We start from the raw sequence: 20,287 nt of genomic DNA, 5'->3' as shown, positions 1-20,287 counted from the left end.
GTCGGACACGACTGAGTGACTTTTATTTTTACTACTGCTATCCAGGTTTACTACGAGCACTTTGTTAAATGACACGGGATTTCAGGCTATCATAACCTGACTAGATAACAACTCGAGTATGTCTAATCATCACCTCATTTCAGTAAGTTGTGTGACATTATGCAGCAAGTTAGGATTTGTAAGACTTGATCTAACAGGCATCATTATGGTATCAGCTATTATTGAAAGAGGTTAAAAGTGAAACACATATGTCAACCTCAGGCTTCCCTGGTAGCTCAGTTGATACACAATCCACCTGCAATGCAGGAGACCAGCATTTGATCTCTGGGTTGGGAAGATCCCCTGGAGAAGGAAATGGCAACCCACTCCAGTAATCTTGCCTGGAGAATCCCATGGACAGAGGAGTCTGGTGGGCTCCAGTCCCTGGGATCACAAAGAGTCAGACATGACTGAGCGACTGAACACATGTGCCAACCTCAGGTAACATAAAATAACTTACATTTAATATAAATTTCTATATTTATACAAATACAAATTATACAAATATGAATATAAAGGTAATTTTAAATAGAAAAACATAAAATTGCTACTGGTATATTATTCAAGAATAGAAGATTTTCCCCCAAGACTATGACTTGATGTCAATAATGATGGTGGTGGGTGGATCTGCAGTCATGTTCAACTCTTTGCAGCCCCATGAACTGTAGCCCACCAGGCTCCACTGTCCATGGAATTCTCCAGGCAAGAATACTGGACTGGGCTGCCATCTCCCCCTCCAGTGATTGACCCAGGGATTGAACCGTGGTCTCTGGCACTGTAGATAGATTCTTTACCACTAGCGCCACCTGGGAAGCTTCAATAATGATGGTGACATTTTCTATTTCAATTTGCCTTGTTGGGTTTGTTACTGAGCAATGATATACAAACATATGTCTCATATATTCTGTGCATCCTCACAGACAGCCAGGGATTGCATTCAAGGATGCTGACTGGAGACGTGGAACAGGGCCCCAAGCGTCCTGCATACTCAGAGGCAGAGCTGGGGTGTGACGCCAGCTTTCTCACCTGCCACCTGTGCTTTCCCCACATGCTCTGGGAGGCCACAGGTGTGCAGGGAGCTGGGGAAGGGCAGCGGGGACCAGAGAAACCGAGCACTCATACGGGTTCTAGAGCAGCTTACTCAGAAGCAGGGCCCAAGGCTCATATGGGTTCTAGAGCAGCTTATATGAGTTCTAGAGCAGCTTACTTAGAAGCAGAACCCAGCGCTCATATGGGTCCTAGAGCAGCTTATTCAGAAGTGGGACCTGGCACTTATATGGGTTCTAGAGCAGCTTATTCAGAAGCGGGACTCAGCGCTCATATGGGTTCTAGAGCAGCTTACTTAGAAGTGGGACGCAGGGATCATTTGGATTCTAGAGCCGCTTATATGGGTTCTAGAGTAGCTGACTCAGAAGCAGAAACCCAGCGCTCATATGGGTTGTAAAGCAGCTTACTTAGAAGTGGGACCCAAGGCTCATATGGGTTCTAGAGGAGCTTACTCAGAAGTGGGACCCAAGGCTCATATGGGTTCTAGAGGAGCTTACTCAGAAGTGGGACCCAGCGCTCATATGGGTTCTAGAGCAGCTTACTTAGAAGTGGGAGGAGTTTGTCCATTAAGTGTCCTGTTGTATCTCATTCCAAACTCATTTAGCCACCAGGGAAGGACACATGTGTCCCCAGAGTCCAGGAAAGGGGTATCAGGATCACAGCATCAGTGATTTCAGGGCCAGCAAACATGGCCTCCAGCTAGCTTTGAGACAGAGGCCGAGAGGACAGTGGGCAGACCTCGGGGTCACACAATTAACTGGCTGCAAAAGATCCAGGCCCTCCCTCTGCATGTGTCAGTGAGCTCCCCAAACAACCCAAGGCTCAGGGCCCCCAAACCTTTGACATCTGGAACTTACTTTTGTTTACCTTTGTCTTTTTATTACTCTATTTTATCATGGCAAACATGATAAACATTGCATGTAATCAACCTTCTTATAGATTTTTAAGTGTTCAGTACTGTATTGTTGACTGTAGGCACAGTGTTGTAGCATACCTCTAGAACTTGTCCATCTTGCTTAACTACAACTTTATCTCCCCATCTCCCTCTCCAGCCAGCCCCTGGCAAACACCGCTGCAGTCTTTGATCCTAAGTATCTGACTGTTTCAGATATCTCCCTGTAAGTGGAATCACATGCTATTTGTCTTCCGGTGAATGGCTAATTTCACTTAGCATAATGTATGGATGTGAAGTTGGACTGTGAAGAAAGCTGAGTGCCGAAGAATTGATGCTTTTGAACTGTGGTGTTAGGGAAGACTCTTGTTGGAGAAGACTCTTGAGGGTCCCTTGGACTGCAAGGAGATCCAACCAGTCCATTCTGAAGGAGATCAACCCTGGGATTTCTTTGGAAGGAATGATGCTAAAGCTAAAACTCCAGTACTCTGGCCACCTCATGCAAAGAGTTGACTCATTGGAAAAGACTCTGATGCTGGGAGGCATTGGGGGCAGGAGAAGGGGATGGCAGAGGATGAGATGGCTGGATGGCATCACGGACTCGATGGACGTGAGTCTGAGTGAACTCCGGGAGTTGGTGATGAACAGGGAGGCCTGGCGTGCTGTGATTCACGGGGTCGCAAAGAGTCGGACACGACTGAGCGACTGAACTGAACTGAACTGGACCTCAAGGTCCATGTTGTTACATATGGAGGAATTTCCTCCTTTTTAAAGGATAAATGGTATTCCATTTTAGTATATCCTATTCTTTATCCTTTCATCTGTAGATGGAGATTTAAGTTGCTTCTACATTCTGCCTACTGTGAATAGTGCCTCAGTGAACACAGGAATATAGAGAGCTTTTCAAGATCCTGGTTTCTTTTGGATATAGAGAAATTGAAACCCTTGCATGCTATAGATGGGGATGCAAAATGGTGCAGCTGCTATGCAAAACACCACAGAGATTCCTCAAACAATAAAAAATAAAACTACCATCCGATTCCAGCAAGCCCACTTCTTCATATTTAACAACAACAAAAAATATTAAATCAGGATTGTGAAGAGAAACCAACATTTAGAACTTTAAGAGCTGAGATTCACAGAAAAAAACTAATGGTTCTCAGTAAGGATCCTTGACTGACCATCTCTCACTGAGACTTAAATAAAGGCTTGGAGATTTATTCAAAAACAAAGACATATGAACATCACAGGTGAAACATGGAAAATATTTTTGGGGAAATTTCAAGTTAAAAATGGCAGAGCAAGTAAAGATTCTCAAGTCTTTTATATCCTATTCATTCTTGAACTTGAATGCAACACTTTTTCTATTGGTTGCTGCCGTGCTTATGAAATTTAAATTCTTATCCTTTTCACGAGTCTGTCCTTTACTGTGTGAATAACATTTCATCAGTATAAATCATTTTTAACAAGCTTAAACTCAAAGGAGCAGCTGAAGACCAGGAGTAACAAGGAAGTGAAAGTAGGGAAGAGAACTCACAAGGAAGCCGAGACTTTCTGGCAGGAGGTCACGGGCATCACTGCATTTGATACTCACTGTGGGAGGGATGAAAGATCACCCTCTTCCCAGAAGAGGAGCCAGAGATTCAGAAATATCACCTGATGTCATCCAGCCAGACACAGGCATGCAGATAACGAAATGTGTGACTCCAAAATCAACAAATTACGTATACTTACAGCCACATCTTTTTTTCTTTTTACCAATTTAAAATGTCCTTGTATTTTTTAAAATTCTCTTGTTTTAATACTTAATTTTTACTTTATAATAGAGTATGGTCAATTTACAATGCTGTGTGCCACCATATCGATAGAAGGCTAAACATCAAAAACAAACATACATTGTGGCCAAAGATATCTAAACTGCAGCTAGGATATGATCAACATGTCACTTTACCTAATAGCTATTATTTTTAAATAAGCATCTTAGGAATTGAACTGATAGGATACGTTTTCTAAGCAAGCCAAAGAAACCAAGCCTTTCCTTCATTCCACTTATGTTCCTCAGTTGATATTCCTACCTTGGAAGAGACAGAAAGCAGAATAAATAGGAAAAAAAAATGTGGGAAAAAAATAAAAGTTGTGCTTCTACTATAAAGAATAGAATGCTTCTGCTGCTGCTGCTAAGTCGCTTCAGTCGTGTCCAACTCTGTGCGACCCCATAGATGGCAGCCCACCAGGCTTCCCCGTCCCTGGGATTCTCCAGGCAAGAACACTGGAGTGGGTTGCCATTTCCTTCTCCATGGAATGCTCCAGTGTGCTGTAATAATACCTTCCAGGAATTACATGGCCAGTAGTTTAACTATGGAGGGGAAGAAAAAGAAAACTAAGCTAAAATACCTAAAAACTTATACTAAACTCCTTAGAAATGCTCCTGATAGTCCTCTGAATTTGAAAACTGATGTTACAGTTTTCACAAACCAAATTCTGCAAATTTAGAGACAAACAAAACAAATACATGAACATTTTAGGAAGACATTCAAGTTTTACATTTATAATCATGTGTATCTCACACACACACACACACACACACACACACACACAGAGTCCAGCGACTGCGTAGGAGATAGGCTACTCTTTTCTTTCATTAAACTTTTTATATGTAATAACTTAAGTAAATTTGCAATAAGAAAATTAATGACTTGAAATGTTTTATGAGTTCTTTGTAGTGCAAAGTTTACAAACTAAAGTGCAATTCCACTCAGGTCATCCATCCCTATGGTTTACCAGCAGAGGAAACAAATTTGAGTTGAGAGTGGAGACCCCAGTGTTAGATGCCAAACCACCTGGATCAGGACTGATGTATTTTAGAAAGGACAAACCTACCACATTTGAACAGTTTCCTAGACATTCTAAATGATCACAGATTTACCTGTCACATTTTCATAAATAATTTAAAATCTCAGCATCTGAATTATCAATAATTACATCATCCTAAACTGAACACTAAGATATTCCATGGTTGAAAGTTAGTTCAGGCTGACCTGGAAAGAAGTGCTTCTATAATCAGTAATAGATTCTGCTAAAGCTACTGCAATATCTTTGCCAGTGCAAAGGGGAACAAATCTAATTGCAAATCCCAATAACAAAATCTCCTTGGGTTGGGTATAATATCCGACAAAGCATCTCATAATCCTCTTTCCCTCTCCAAATTTCCCAAGACTATCTGAACTGTGTGGTTTTTAGGTCTCACAAAAACGAACTTTACAGCAGCACAAACACCTTCTATGTCTCATAAGCCAAGGTTACAAAATTACTGCAAAGACCAACTGGAAGATCAGCAAGGAAGCATGCCCAACCAGACCTTCTCATGCTGAACCTCCCCACCAAGGCGTCCCTACTGTCTCTACAGTCACTCTGCAGTGTTTGCACCGGGGGTAAGCGAATGAAGCCAAAGCCCCGCAGACTTGAGTGCTCAATCATTCTGACAGACGGCACTGGAAGAGCAACCTCAGGCCTTGGCACAAGCGGGATTTTGGCAGACCAAAGTGTTAGGAGAAATAGGACCCACTAACGCATAAGAGAAAGAAAACCATAAGATGTCTTTGACGCCCTTAAAATTGGCACCAAATGTGCTCTGATAACGGCCCCATAAGGTCGGTGAGTCTTCAGTGTGGAAGGTTTGTCCACATGTTACATTAATAACTTAGTGTGGGCTCAGTTTGATGATCTTATCGCGTTTCCCAAACCAAATATAGCACCCAGAGTAAAGCAGGCTGAAGTTTTTGTACTAGCTCAGAGACAAGAACTGGAAAAGCCCTGGGGCAGCTTATCCCATATGGGAAGATTTCCTCCAATCAGCCTTCAGGATACTCTTAATTCCAAGTATTTCCTCCAGACATTCTCGTTAGCCAGAAAGACTTGTGAGTCACAGCATCTAGTACCTGAACAGGCACTAGATTCACAGCATCAAGTTTCCAGAGCATTTTCGGTTTGCACAACATTAAGCGTCTGCTGAGAAGCTCCTGTTGGCAGTATCTCTAGTCGGTGAGAGCACCTAGTCTCTGCAGAGCATCTGTGTTTGCAGAACATCTTTCGTGGGTGTAGCATTCCGTGTGTGCAGAGCACCCGGTGTTTGATGACTCTGGTCTCCCCGCTCTAGACTGCGGGCTGGGGATGAGGACTACTCACCACATTACAGCCTGCACAGTCAGGACCATTCTCGCAGGTTCGGCGGCGAGCTTGAATGCCACCCCCACACTGGGCCGTGCACCGTTCCCAGGGTCCCCATCCTGTCCAGAACACGTGTGGCGGGCACAGCAGGTGCTCATTGCAGTATCTGTAACGGGGAAACCAAGAGGGGGAAAGCAGCCGTTTAGTGGAGCGCGAGGCTGCGGGCCTGTCCACTCTCCGTCCCTGCACCGGATGCTGAACCCATGCGCATGCTCCGCGTGGAGGGGCGCCGCAGTGTTCCGAGTGGTCGCACAGGGAAGGAGGCGGATGCGGCGCTGGCCATGCTGTGTGAGCACAGACAATGGGATATGCGGGAGACAACGCAAGATGCTAGACTCACGATGCAGGATGGAGCTTCCTGTGCAGCCAATCAGAGGAGAAACAGACAAACAGAGCCCTTCAAATAGACGCTCGGAAAAACGAGAACACACACAAAATACCTAAGTAGGGCATTTATCTTCAAACATAAACACTGGAAGATAAAGTAGGTTATGAATACAAAGTCCACACATTGTATTTGGGATTCATTTCTCATCCTTGAATCAAGGAAGGCCTGTAATCCTAGTAACATACCTTATAGAAAAGTTAGCCTAATTTTAGTATGAAGCTTTCAGCCACACACTGCCTAGGTTATTGTATTTTTAAATTTATTTGTAGACTCTCCCAGAATGATGTTCCACAACCTTAATTTCGGTGAGCACCTGTTATCCGAAAAGAGGTGAATTACTGTTGACAACTAGTCTGTTTTAGTGACTGACTATATGTCTTATGTGTATATTCATATTACCAATTCTTAGCCAAATATACAAAGCCATCCTTAGCCTTAGGAAAATCAAATTTCTCCTCAGTCTTTCATACTACAAGTGAGAAAAAAATGAAGTGAGAGAAACAGTAAGAAGGAAACGAGCTGGCAGTGCATGGGTTTACGGCTCACAGGTAAGAAGATGCTGTTCTTCTTCATCAAGGGAGCTTCCCTGTCTCAGGTGTGTCCAACCTGAGTTGCACTCAGGGACATAGACACAAGCCCAGGGTGTGCAGGACAGAATAGACTTTTTTAAAAACTGAAGTACAGTTAATTTACAAAGTTGTGTTAGTTTCTGGTGTATAGCAGTGTTTCAGTATACCTATATATATACATGAATTCTTTTCAGATTCTTTCTCATTATACTTTATTACAAGATATTGAATTTAATTCTCTGTGCTGTATAACAGGTCCTTGTTGTTTGTTCTTAAGGAACCTCTATACTGTTTTCCATAGTAAGAAAAACACTATCTTAATGAGCAAAAACAGAGGTAAGGAGCTGATTTCTAGAAGGTAAGAAAGGTAGCTGGGGCAGCATAGTTTCCTGACAGCAAATACAGATATGACTCAACTGTTTTCCCATCAAATGGAGGACATTTAATGAATATGGTAGATGCAGGAATATATACAAGCATGAAAAGCAGAAAGTCAGGCCAAGCTGAAGGGAGTCAACAGGATGAAGCACAGAGAGCATCACTGGGCGTTCTGGGAAAGAGCGGAAAGCAGGAGTGGGTCTTCCCAGTAGTCACGTAGGGATGTGAGAGCTGGGCCAGAAAGAAGGATGAGAACCAAATAATTGATGCCCTTGAACTGTGGCGCTGGAGAAGACTGTTACGAGTCCCTTGGACAGCAAGGAAATCAAACCAGTCAATCCTAAAGGAAACTGACCTTGAGTATTCACTGGAAAGACTGATGCTGTAGCTGAAGCTCTAATACTTTGGCCACCTGATGCAAGGAACTGACTCACTGGATAAGATCCTGATGTTGGGAAAGACTGAAGGCCAAAGGAGAAGGAGGCAGCAGAGGATGAGATGGTTAGATAGCATCACCGACTCAATGGATGTGAATCTGAGCAAACTCCGGGAGACAGTGAAGGACAGGGGAACCAGGCATGGTGCCCTCCATGGGGTCACAAAGAGTTGGACATGACATAGCAACTGAACAACAGGAAGAAGACTGTGATTAAAGTGCTTAAGAGAGGTGAATAGAAAAAGTTGACAGTGGAATGATCTGTCTTTATACAGACAGAGTGGAGGAACTTGAGCTTTATTTTCAAGGAACCAAGGAAATCTCAAGCTCCAGAGAAAAAACAAGTACTGTCAGAGTTGGAGTGAAGAGTTGGCTGCAGGAGTTGGTGCCTCATCCTGCTGGTACTGGAGCCCCTGAGAGGAGCAGAGTTCTCCATGCTTGCATGGAGGTGGTGCTGAGTTCCCAGAGGTGGATTAGGAGGAGCTGATGGAGCAGATGCCAGCCAAGAGGGCGTGTTTTCAACAATCCGAGGCAGAGACAGCCCAAGTTGGACAAATACGATGGTGATGCCAAGAGACAGGAAGCGGCATCCATGGGACATCCATGGTAGAGGGGAATAAGACAAATAAATAAACTGTGGAGTCAGCCTCTCCAATGAAAGTGAGTGGTGTGCTTACTTCTAGGGAGAGAGGGCTGATATTTCACAGCAGAGGGAGAGTCAGGGACTAATTGGGCAAATGGTTTCATCTCTAAATCTTCTCATGAAGGAGAAGCCAGTGAAACTAAGGAGTTCTCACTCTTCTTCATAAGACAGTCTTCCACGGCCCTGAGTCTCACAGCTCGGGACTCTGGACACTCTTACATGTGGGAGGAAAGGGGAAGGAGGCTTCTAATTGACAGAGGATGACCTTGAAAACAAAACTGAGGATATAATAGGTGAAAAGCACCAGACCTTTGCAAATGTGCAGTTACAAGATGTAAAGCAAAGCATCCTGACTCCTCAGTGACTATTAACCTCCATGTTGGTGCGATGATTGTTCTACGAGGAAACTGCCATTTGTTTTAAGAAGGCATTTGGAAGAAGTAAGTCAAGAATACTCAAAACATCAAAATTCTTAGCAGTAAATTAAAATATCCATGTGGAGCCTTTCTCAATGTGGACAGAATACCACCCCCAATTTCAAAGTGATGTTGCCCATATTTAAAGGGTCTGGAATTCCTTGACACCTTAACACTAACTTCAGCTTTCTAAAACAAACCCACGTTAAGAGCAGAGTGGGCAAAGGAAAATCTTATTCATAGTACTCATAAAACCCTTGACTTTTTAATAAAAAGCATAGCAACAGAGCCACCACTTACCAAAAGGAGAGTAAATCATAATGTATGTATCCTTTCTCATCTCTGTCTACATCGTGCTCCCCTCTGAACACACTCAGTGTATTATTACAGCTGAAAGTCTGCCTCAGGAGAACCTGATAACTCTGTGTAGCATAGAACTTTCTATCCATGTTATAAATTATATCCCTGGCTGCATTTTAAGGTGGTCAACAACGTGCTTTTCTTTCTTCTCTTTCTTCTTCTATAGTAGTTCTATGACAAAAGGCACACCAGATAATGTAACTGGTGTCCTCCGCAAGGGAAGTCAGAGAGCACTAGAAATTGCCAGGCTAGTCTGTCATTTATGTCTAGGTTTCACTCAAAAATTCACCCTGGGGGAAGTCTGCTCAGAGGCTGAGCCCTTACAAGCTCCTAGCTCTGCATTTTCTGCGATGTCAGGAGAGCACTGGCCCTCTGCCTTTCTTACTCCATCACCCAACAAACACGTGCCAGAGAGACGTATCTCTTGTTAAATTACAGACTGGGCCTCCAATGTCTTTCTTGGTCATGAACATTGGGCATCTAACCCTCTCCAGTATTCTTGCCTGGACAATCCCATGGACAGGGGAGCCTGGCTGGCTGCAGTCCACAGGGTCGCAAAGAGTCAGACACAGCGACTGAGCACACACAAACTTAGTTACCTCGGTGACTCTGGGTGTGCAAGGATTTTTATTAATTTATGGATAAAATAGATACACAATATATCAGCCATTTGCTCTTCATTACTGAGTCCTTTATACATGGCTGGCTTTTACCAAAGGACAAGCTGAGCAGTTCTGAAATCTTATTGGCTCTCTCGGACCACCAGCGTCTTAGAGCATTGATGGTCACAGATGCATTTCACGATGCATTAAAAATTAAGATTTTCATTTTGCCCATGACTGCTCATTCTCATTTTGCATTTCAGAATGAATTAATAGCCTGGCGCTATTTCTCCATAAATTATCCATTTTTTCCACAGACCTAATCTCTGTGAAGAGAATTGTCTTTCATAATCCTGCATGGACTAGATTTTCAATACCGTATCATTTTCCCTTGTCCTATTTCTTCATGCTACAAATGTGTTCTGTTCTGGTTCCACCCATGTTGATTTCTCATGAAACCTGTTAGCCTGAACCAATCAGAGCCCTGTGAGAACTGTTTTCTCCTTGATTTACTCTTAAGTGATTGTTGCTTTTCTGGGCCACACTGGGAGAATGGAATTTTCTGTGGCACCAGAGAAACTGTACAAGTATTGAGTTCTTCACAATATTATTTTTTCCCCAAGAAGAAGCTAAGGGAACCATTAGGAAAGAGTAGTGATAATGATTTGCAAAGAGCATCACTTTGGCTCATCACGGGATTAAGCAAACTTGCCTGTGCAGACAGAAAAATCATACCATAAACCCCGATTGGTGGCTGGGTCTCTTTACTTTGATAATACAACTGAAAGACTCTAGCGTGGTCTCCATGAGCCTCACTTCCTGGGATTCACATCTTGTGTAATTCCTTCCCACTCTGTGTGGGTGGGACCTGTGACTTGCTTCTGATCAACAGAACATGGCAAAGACGACAGACTGTCATTTCCGTGATATGCTACCTAACCCTGTATTATCCTTCTTTCAAGAAGTTCCTTCTTGCTGGCTCTGAAAAAGTAAGCAATCAAATAGGAAAGTCCCAGAGGCAAGGAGTTGAGAGCAGTTTCTGGAAAACAGCTTCAGTCCGACAACACAGGAGAAATCTAGGAAGCAGACCCCTCCCCTTGCCAAAGGAGCCTCAGATGAGACCATGGCCACAGTCTATACCTTGCTGCACCCTTGAGTGATGCTGAAGCAAAGGGTCCAGCTAAGCTCCGTCCAGGCCACGACCCCAGAGACGCTGTGAGCCAATAGAGCACGTGGTGTTTTAGGCAGCTAAGTCTGAGGTAATATTTGTATGAATGACAACTAGAACAGATCTTGATACTTAGACACATGGTGCTACTTTAAGAAAGATCTAAAAATATCAAAGCAGCTTCAGGACTAGAAACTGAGTAGAAGGAAGTAGAATTTTGAGAATCCTGGTAGAGAATATTAATCCCTTTGAATAAACTGTTAGTATAATATTACAGAAGAATATTATTCAGCCTGAAATGCAATGAAGTTCTGATACATGCTACAAGATGAACTTTGTAAATGATATGCTAAGTTAAATAAGTGAGGTACAAACTAGAAAAGATTATATGATTCTACTTATTCAATACTTACTTAAATATTCTATTAGGCAGATTTATCAACTATTGGTTCCAGAGTTCTTGTTTCAGGGGATGCAAAAGTTCTGGAAATGGTGTTATGGTTGCACAATACTTAAATGTAATAATGCTACTAAGTCAAACTGTTAAAAATGGTTAAATGACAATTTTATGTTATGGGCCTTCCTGGTGGCTCAGATGGTAACGTGTCTGCCTGCAATGTGGGAGACCCAGGTTTGATCCCTGGGTTGAGAAGATCCCCTGGAGATGGAGGAAATGGAAACCCACTCCAGTATTCTTGCCTGGAAAATTCCATGGACGGAGGAGCCTGGTAGGCTACAGCCCATGGTGTTGCAAAGAGTCGGACACGACTGAGCGACTTTCCTTCCCTTTATGTTATAAATATGTGTGTGTGTGTGTGTACATATATATGTGATTGCATCTTCAGTCTCTTCAGTAGTGTCCAACTCTTTGTGACCCCACGGACTGTAGCTGCCAGGCTTCTCTGTTCATGGGATTTCCAGGCAAGAATACTGGGGTGTGTTGCCATTTCCCTCTCCAGGAGATCTTTCTAAGTCAGGGATCAAATCTGTGTCTTCTATGTCTCCTGCGCTGCAGGTGGATTCTTTACCACTGACGCATTGGGGCAGCAGAAAAAGAAATTGAGGGAAATAATACTAAACAGAAAGGACATTGGCCTCTCCTGATGGTAAAAGATACTGAAATGAAGAGGCGGCTTCTGAGCACCACCAGGAAGGCTGGCAAAGAGTAAAAACCTGAAGTTGTGAGTGTACAACCTTTTGTTAGAACCTCAGGGGCGTCAAAAGATCAGAGTAGAGTTCAGTCCCACAAGGAGTCCTTTCAGAAGTTCAAGAGCAAGAATCGCAGATCCTCTCAATCACAAGAAAGCTGGAGGGTGTTGTCCCTCAGCCATCTTAGCAAAAGCCCCAGCTAGAGAAGGGCTGTCTCAGAAAGATCTGTGGGTCTAGACTGTTTAGTGGAGCAAAGCCCAAGGAAATTCATGGCAGACTTCTGAAGTTGACTTCAGCAAAAAGATCACCAGCTGAGACTGAATATATGGAGAAAGTACAAATGAAATGAGGCTGTTGGAAACCCAAACTTCCACTGCCAGGAAGCAGGCTCATTAAACTAACCAGCTGCAGGCACATGCTACCTTTCATGGAAAAGGAAGGGTCAAGCAGGAAACAGACATGAGAGCAGGGCTAAGAACTGTGGAGAATTACGCCAGAGCTTTGCAACTTCATCAAGCGACTCCCTACACTTGTCTGCGTAGACCTCAATTTTTATTTTCTTTGTACCTTCCATTTACCCCTTTTTGAACAGAAGTAACTGTAGCTCTTATCCTCTGCCTGCCCCACCATGTGTCCGCTGAGTGTGTTAGTGGCCAGATAACTTGTCTCACACTTTAAGATGGACAGGCTGAAATGAACTACACCCAGGGAGACTCATTCACTTTGAGTCTGATTTGAATAAGTTTCCAGATTTAGGGAAATGACTGAATGGTATAAAACTGGGAGGAAACTGGAGATGGGGTGAATTGGATGTTGTATGTGATAAGGACAGTTCATCATTGATGGCAGATAAACTCTACTTTGAGCCCAACGATTCCTGCCTCTTGATCTGTACATCCTGTGCAATGCATGCGTTTATGTATGATGTATCTATCTTTCCTCTTGATTGAGCACTAGCTCTGTGACTTTCTTCTAACCAATAAACTATGGCAAGGTGTGGCTATGCCACCTTTGTGATGATATTACATAAGACAGTAATGTTCATTTTGCAAGGAGATTCTCTTCCTTGCTAGATTTGAGGAAGCAAGTGACCACGTTGGGAAAGCTTGTTTGTCAAAAAACTGAGGACAGTTTCAGACTGACAGTGAGTAAGCAACCAAGGTCCCCAGTTTGATGGAAAAGTGAAAGTGAAGTTGCTCAGTCGTGTCCAACTCTTTGTGACCCCATGGACTGTAGCCTACAATGCTCCTCCATCCATGGGATTTTCCAAGCAAGAGTACTGGAGTGGGGTGCCATTTCCTTCTCCAGAGGATCTTTCCAACCCAGGGATCAAACCTAGGTCTCCCGCATTGTAGGCAGATGCTTTACCATCTAGCCACCACGGAAGTTAGTTTGATGGAAATGAATGCCAATAACAACCACGTGAACTTGGAAGTAAATCCTTCCCCAGGTGAGCCTCGGATGAAACCACAGCTCTGGCCGAGCAGAGAACCCAGGTGAATCATATCAGAACTCCTAGTCCACTGAGACTGGAGGTGATAACTGTGTGTTTTCTTAAGTCAGTAAGTTTGTAGAACTGTTGTTACGCAGCAGGAGAAAGTGAATACAGACAAGGATATTTGCATTTCAATGATATTTGCACAGGGGTCCATTGCTTCATCCTTGTGGGTAGCCTCTCTGGGAATCAATACTACTCAGTTTCTACTACTCAAGAAAATAATTTTCCAGAAATTTTGGAACAGATAAACAAATGTCCATGCCTTTTAAAGTACATCTAGGATAGAAATTGGATATTTTCTTTATCCATTATTTAGACAAAAATCGATGTGAATGTTTTTGAGATTTCTGTTGCAATCATGTTCTCAGTGAATTTTTCACATATTGGAGATTTTGTCACAAGTAAAAAGTCACTCACTAAAATCTTAGCATGAATTTAGGGACCTTATAGCTGAGAGTCAATTTATTCATTTGTGGCCACTCAGGAGTTTTTTAGGTTTGTTGTTGTTCAGTTACCAAGTTGTGTCTGACTCTTTGTGACCCCATGGACTGCAGGATGCCAGGCTTCCCTGTCCCTCACCATCTCCCAGAGCTTGCCCATATTCATGTTCATTGCATCGGTGATTCCATGCAACCATCTCATCTCATCGTATCTCATTTTTAGGTTTGATGGTGTTTAAATAAGCATGACGTGACTTTATTAATGAGTGTATATGTCTAGCCCTTGTTCTTTCGTACATTCCCATGAAGATCAGGGTCTCCTTTAATCTTGAGTTTAGTTTTCAAATATGTGTTTTGTCAAAATCAGGATGATATTTCTTTATATTACTTAGGTAGAGAGACTTCCCACATAAGGTGACAAAGACACTAAGAACTCTTCGCTAGTGAAGGCCAAGAAAGAGATGCCATGCATTTGTTTTTTCTAGCTTTCATTAACTTCTCAATCGCCCCCTAAGAAAGGCTTTTTCAAAGGGAGATTCCCTGGGGATACAGGCCCTGTTCTTCTCATCTACATGTCTATTACTTAATCCAAGTTCCCTTCTCAAGCAAATATTCATTTAGTCCAAAGTGTTTCTTCTGTAAAATAAGAATACTTTAAATGAAAGTTCCCCAAACACATTAACCATCCTGTTTTTTTTTTTTCTGAAAATGAAGCTTTATGAACACTTGTAAATGGATACAGAACATATATAGATGTTAACCACACAATTAACCAGCTTCTTCCTTCCTGTGTGCTCAACTTGGGAAAGGTGATAAGAGCTGTGAGGTTTGCCGAGGTGCTGTGATTCTAGGGGTGGATAGACGTCACTTTACCTGAATGGGCTCTATTATGTGACAACATACAGCATTTAAAACTTCTAGCCAATTTAAAACCTTCTAACGCTGGAAGACATCTTTCCCATAATCGACTTTCCCACTTATCAACTGGTGTCAGATTGGAAATGACAGGCTTGTGTTAGACTGTCACAGGGTACTACTTCAGAAACAACCAACTTTGCCTTGTAAAAATCATCCTTCATTTTTCTCTGAGTCAAAATAATGCAATCTTAATTGGTGATTTAGGAACACAATGAAGAGAGAAAAAAATGATTCTCTCCAGTTAATTTCAGGTTGTAATAAATATCTGGTGGAGAATTACCTACCCACTAAGCCTGCTGGCTTTGTCTATATAAATATTAATCACATAAGCCAATAACTGCATAGGTATTTTTACGAGGCTCCCACTGAAGTCATTTCACAGGATACAAGTCTTACTACAATTTAATTAAAAAGTACTGAAAGCCAATTTGCTTCTCATGGACCAAGAACATAAACTGATGTGAGTGTGGAGAGTTAAGACTCACAAAGGTGATGTGAAATTCACCTACCTGGATTTTCTCCCCAAACCATAAACGAGGGTGTACTTTAAATATGGAAGGAAGAGCCAGTTACCACAACTGCAGATTTATAAGGCCAAAACCAAATGTTTGAGTCTACAAAGAGCAACAAGTTGTTAAGTGCGAGACTGAACTGAAATGTCCGAGGGACGTGCTGAAAGCTTAAAATACACATGGAAAAGGAACCCCCCCACCAGGTTGTCCTTCAGGTTCACTGAGGGGTCCTGTTCATAGACAAGCGTGTCATTGTAATTATAGCCAAAATACTGACTGTGGTCTCACCCGGTGCCAGTGCTTAATTCAGTCGTGATGGAAAACTTACCTCTTCTGATCAACACCATCTGGACCCAGGACCAGCTCAGGCCCTATTTGGAACTGGCGGTGTGAGACCAGTCTAGCGGAATTTTAATAAGAGCAGTCATTCCGCAGCAGACTCACTTGCCTCCTCTCCGGGGAGCCCAGCCCAGAGATGCCCGCTGTCCCTGCATCTCCCATCCCTCAAGAGCGGCTGGGCTGAGTGAACCCTGCAGGCTCACCAGTGAAGCTGTCCACCCCAAGCTTTGGTTGAAATTAAAGGATGAAAGAAAAGAGGTCATTCAGCTCAACAGAAAAGGATGCCACAGACAAGCTGAGCTGGATCCAGAAACTGAAACCGCAGGGAAACCAACTGCACTGGGATGACAGGAAGCGGGAGGGTGGCGACCCGGAGCCGCAGAGGGTAGGTACCCACCTCTCCTCGCGGTTCTGCCCCACGCACACCCGGCCCCCGTGCCGCGGGGTGGGGTTGCTGCAGGACCGCTGCCGCACCTGGAAGCCGATCCCACACGTGGTGCTGCAGGGAGACCACGAGGTCCAGGGGGTCCAGCCTCCGTTCCTGCGGGAAGAAGCAACAGGGTCACTGGGGTCAACTTGCGCGAGGCCCAACCTCTATCTGCACCCGCCCCCACGTTCACCCGGGGGATCCCCCCACGGGGACCACTGACGTATGGGCTGCGAAGGCCACGCGAGCAAGGAGCCCTGGGAAGCAATGCAATGTACTGTCTCGGGAACCGGTTACTTTGAAGTCCATCCCCGCCCCCGAACCTGATTTTCGAGTCAAAAAAGAAAACTTGAGAGTCAAGTTTTACATGTACTTGCAAATAACTTAAAAACGGGCTAATTAGAAACAAGAAAGCTTAGTGGTGAAAACGTTAAGCTAATGAAAAATAATGCTACTTTTGTTTTTTGAAAAGCAATTAGACATGCATCCCTGAACCTTTGGCCTTTATGATTTTATTTGATTTGTACTGTATCAGTTATAATCTAGGAAAAGGGCACATTGAATCAAATAATCATCTAAATGTTTCCTTTAAAATCTATTCATGGCAGTGACAATCAGTAACTCTCTTGATGGTATTCTTACTGATAAAGAGTACCATAATGTCAAAAGTTATAAAACAAGCTTTATTAAAAATGAAGAAAGGATATTTTTAAATTCAGATTCTTGGCTACTCTCCAATAATCTGACAAAGATATAGAGTATAAATAGGAAGTGCCAATTGTGTATATCTTTATTTAGGTTACTTTAACATGTATAAAATAAGGCAGGTATATTAAAATATAAAATAAAAAATACTTTTATACAATAAACTGCTACTAACAGCCAGAGAAAAATTTTTGTTTAATATTGTAATTTTTTCCTTAAAATGTCTGCTTGTAGAATATTTATAATTTAAATATCTCCCTTACCAGTTTGTCCCTGCTATTTAAAAATAAACTATAGGAATTTTTTTAAAATTTAAGTATTATTAATAAAATATATGTTCAAACCAGAGTCTAAACTTCCATATAGATAGTTAACTGCATGTAGATTTTTTTCTCTATTTCTCTATTCACATATGCATTTCTAAATAGCTGTTACTCTTGTCTGTCGTATTTATATTTCTGCTGAAATAATCATTTTACTTTATATATTCCTTTAAAAGCATGCAGGTGCACAGCTATACCATTGTTTATACCATTGAAGGTATAAACAACTACACATGTAATATCTAACACAATTTCAAATGAAAGTTCCTCTGATAAAATTCTTAGCATATTTCATATTTCACTACTTTATTTTCTGAAACTTAAACATAATCAAAATCAAAATAAAGTGATACTTCGATGTATGATATAACAAAGCTGCTTCATAATAATTTAACCAAAATAACACAAAATAAGACAGATTTATGGAGCTGTTTCTACAAGTAATTAATATCTGACATATCATTCTTCCTCATACCATTTTTAAAAGCATCCAAAAATGAAAACATAAAAGAAACATAAAAATAGAAATAAACATAAATAAAATAAATTTCAACATAAATAAAAAGAAATTTTTAAAATTTCTTTTATATAAAAAAAGTTTAGATAATGCAAGAAACACTGCTCCCAAAATTGCTTGGAAATTCTTAATTGCCTAAACCTTTTAACAAACATGACACCTTATGATGTAATCTACTCGCAATCTATGGAAACTGTTGTATACAGGGCAGTAGGTATTTTAAATAATAGGAATATAGTACATTAGGAAATGACTACAGTATCCACATATGTGACTATTCTATGGAGCTGGGTTTGCAAATTTCAAAGTGCTCCTTAGAGGCAGCCGTAGCAGCAGGCAACCAAAGAAGCAGCATTGAAAGTGAGAGTGTTAGTCACTCAGTTCCATCTGACTCTGTGACCCCATGGCCTGTAGCCCACCAGGCTCCTCTGTCCATGGGATTCTCCAGGCAAGAGTACTGCAGTGGGTTGCCATGCCCACCTCCATGGGATCTTCCTGACCCAGGGATTGAACCTGGGTCTCCTGCATTGCTGGCAGATTCTTTACCCACTGAGCCACAAAGGAAGCTCAGAGTAGCACTAAGTCAGCATATATCAGCAGATGGATTACTTCTTTGATTAAGTCAGTCAAAAACAATCTGCTTAATGCATTTAAAACATCACTGAAACAGGTTTCTTTACTATTTGATTTTTAGTCTTAAAATAACCACCAATTTGATCACAGCTCCTTTTAGTGAATGGCCTTCCAAAACTAGAGCCAGAGCTGAGCAGGCAGCAATAAAGTCACAAGAATGTCTGTGATAGTCCTTTTTTCCATTAAACAATATAAAACAGAGTACTACTCATTGACTGTAGCCTTCCAACAATAACAGTTCTATAGCTTTTATGGAGTTTCTGCCAGGCATCAGTGGAAACCACCTTAATTTTATAGAAATAATGCAACGCATAATGCAATGTTGATATGCTCTTGTTTTCTGAAATAACACAAATAGTCTAATCTCTGTAGACTTAATGGGCTCCTTTTTAATTGTGTGGAGCATCTGAGCTGGCCTATGGAGATGGTGAACAGAGGGCAAAATCTGCTCTTGCAGCCTGCCTTTCCTTATCTGACCACCCTTCCCTTCTTGGGCAGGCAGTGTCCTCAGGCCCTGGGTTGCCATACAGTGTGGCCCCCCAACACAACTGGCAGTGTGAGTGATGTCACAGACCACTTGCCCAGAGGTCTCTGCATTCTAAATCGGCTCTTGGAAAGAAGATAAAAATCCTACAGTAAGTGAGGAGGGTAAGTGTGGACCCTGATCTGAGAAGCTTTCCTGATGCTTCTTGCTTTTTAAATTTTATATATCTTTTTTATTGCAGCATGGATGATTCACAATAGTGTATTAGTTTCAAGTATCCTGGTGTTTGTTTTAAATATAACATATTGATTGGGAGACTGGGACTGACATGCACAACTGTTGATCTTGTGTGTGTATCTGTGGTGCTCAATCTTGTCTGACTCTTTACGAACCCTTTGATTATAACCCACAAGGCTCTTCTGTCCAGGGGATTTTCCAGGCAAGAATACTTGAGCGGGGTGCCATTTCCTACTCCAGGGGATATTCTCAACCCAGGAATCGAACCCAGTGATACTCTGTATAAAGCAGATAACTAATGAGAACCTACTGTGTAGGACAGGGGACTCTACCTGATGCTCTGTGGTGACCGAAATGGGAAGGAAATCTAAAAAAGAGAAGATATCTGTATACGTATAACTGATGCACTTTTCTGTACAGCAGAAACTAATATAACACTGTAAAGCAACTATACTCCAGTTAAAAAAAAGAAAAAAGGAACATATTACTGTGGCCACAGTGCTATACACTGTACAGGGAAGGGAGGAGAAAAGTGAGTATGTTTTTTTAAAAAAATGAGCCAGCAACAAAATAATACACAGATGACAGGAAAGCTACTCATGCTCAACCATGTGAGCCGCCTCCAGGTTACTCGGCAGTGGGTATCAGCTGCGTCGGGGTGTTCTGAGCAGTCCTGCCAAGTTCTTTCAGTCCTTTCTGACTCTTTGTGACCCCATGGACTGTAGCCTGGCAGGCTCCGCTGCCCATGGGGAGTCTCCAGGCAAGAACACTGGAGTGAGTTGCCATGCCCTCCTCCAGGGCATCTTCCCGGCCCAGGGATCGAACCTGTGTCTCTCACGCCTCCAGTACTGACAGGCGGGTTCTTTACCACTGGCACCACCTGGGAAGCCCGCTCGGATCACAGCGCAGAGCTTTCTAAAGACTTGGCTTCTGTCAGAAA

At 42.4% G+C, this 20,287-nt stretch overlaps 1 protein-coding gene across 1 annotated transcript in view; it reads right to left on the bottom strand.

Moving 5' to 3' along the window:
* Positions 1-20,287, bottom strand: part of SEMA5A (semaphorin 5A) — a 549,553-nt gene that overhangs the window by 66,498 nt on the left and 462,768 nt on the right. Inside the window, exons 15-16 of the mRNA XM_069556145.1 lie at positions 16,419-16,562; positions 6,164-6,311 (exon numbers count right to left, since the gene is read on the bottom strand). Coding sequence (XP_069412246.1) covers positions 6,164-6,311; positions 16,419-16,562 — 292 coding nt within the window. The remainder of the gene's footprint in view (positions 1-6,163; positions 6,312-16,418; positions 16,563-20,287) is intronic.

This window comes from Ovis canadensis, chromosome 16, assembly GCF_042477335.2.
Source record: "Ovis canadensis isolate MfBH-ARS-UI-01 breed Bighorn chromosome 16, ARS-UI_OviCan_v2, whole genome shotgun sequence".
NCBI classification, from domain to species: Eukaryota; Metazoa; Chordata; class Mammalia; order Artiodactyla; family Bovidae; genus Ovis; species Ovis canadensis.
The sequence above is the reverse complement of the archived record's forward strand: the minus strand, read 5'-3'. Positions and strand labels throughout refer to the sequence as shown.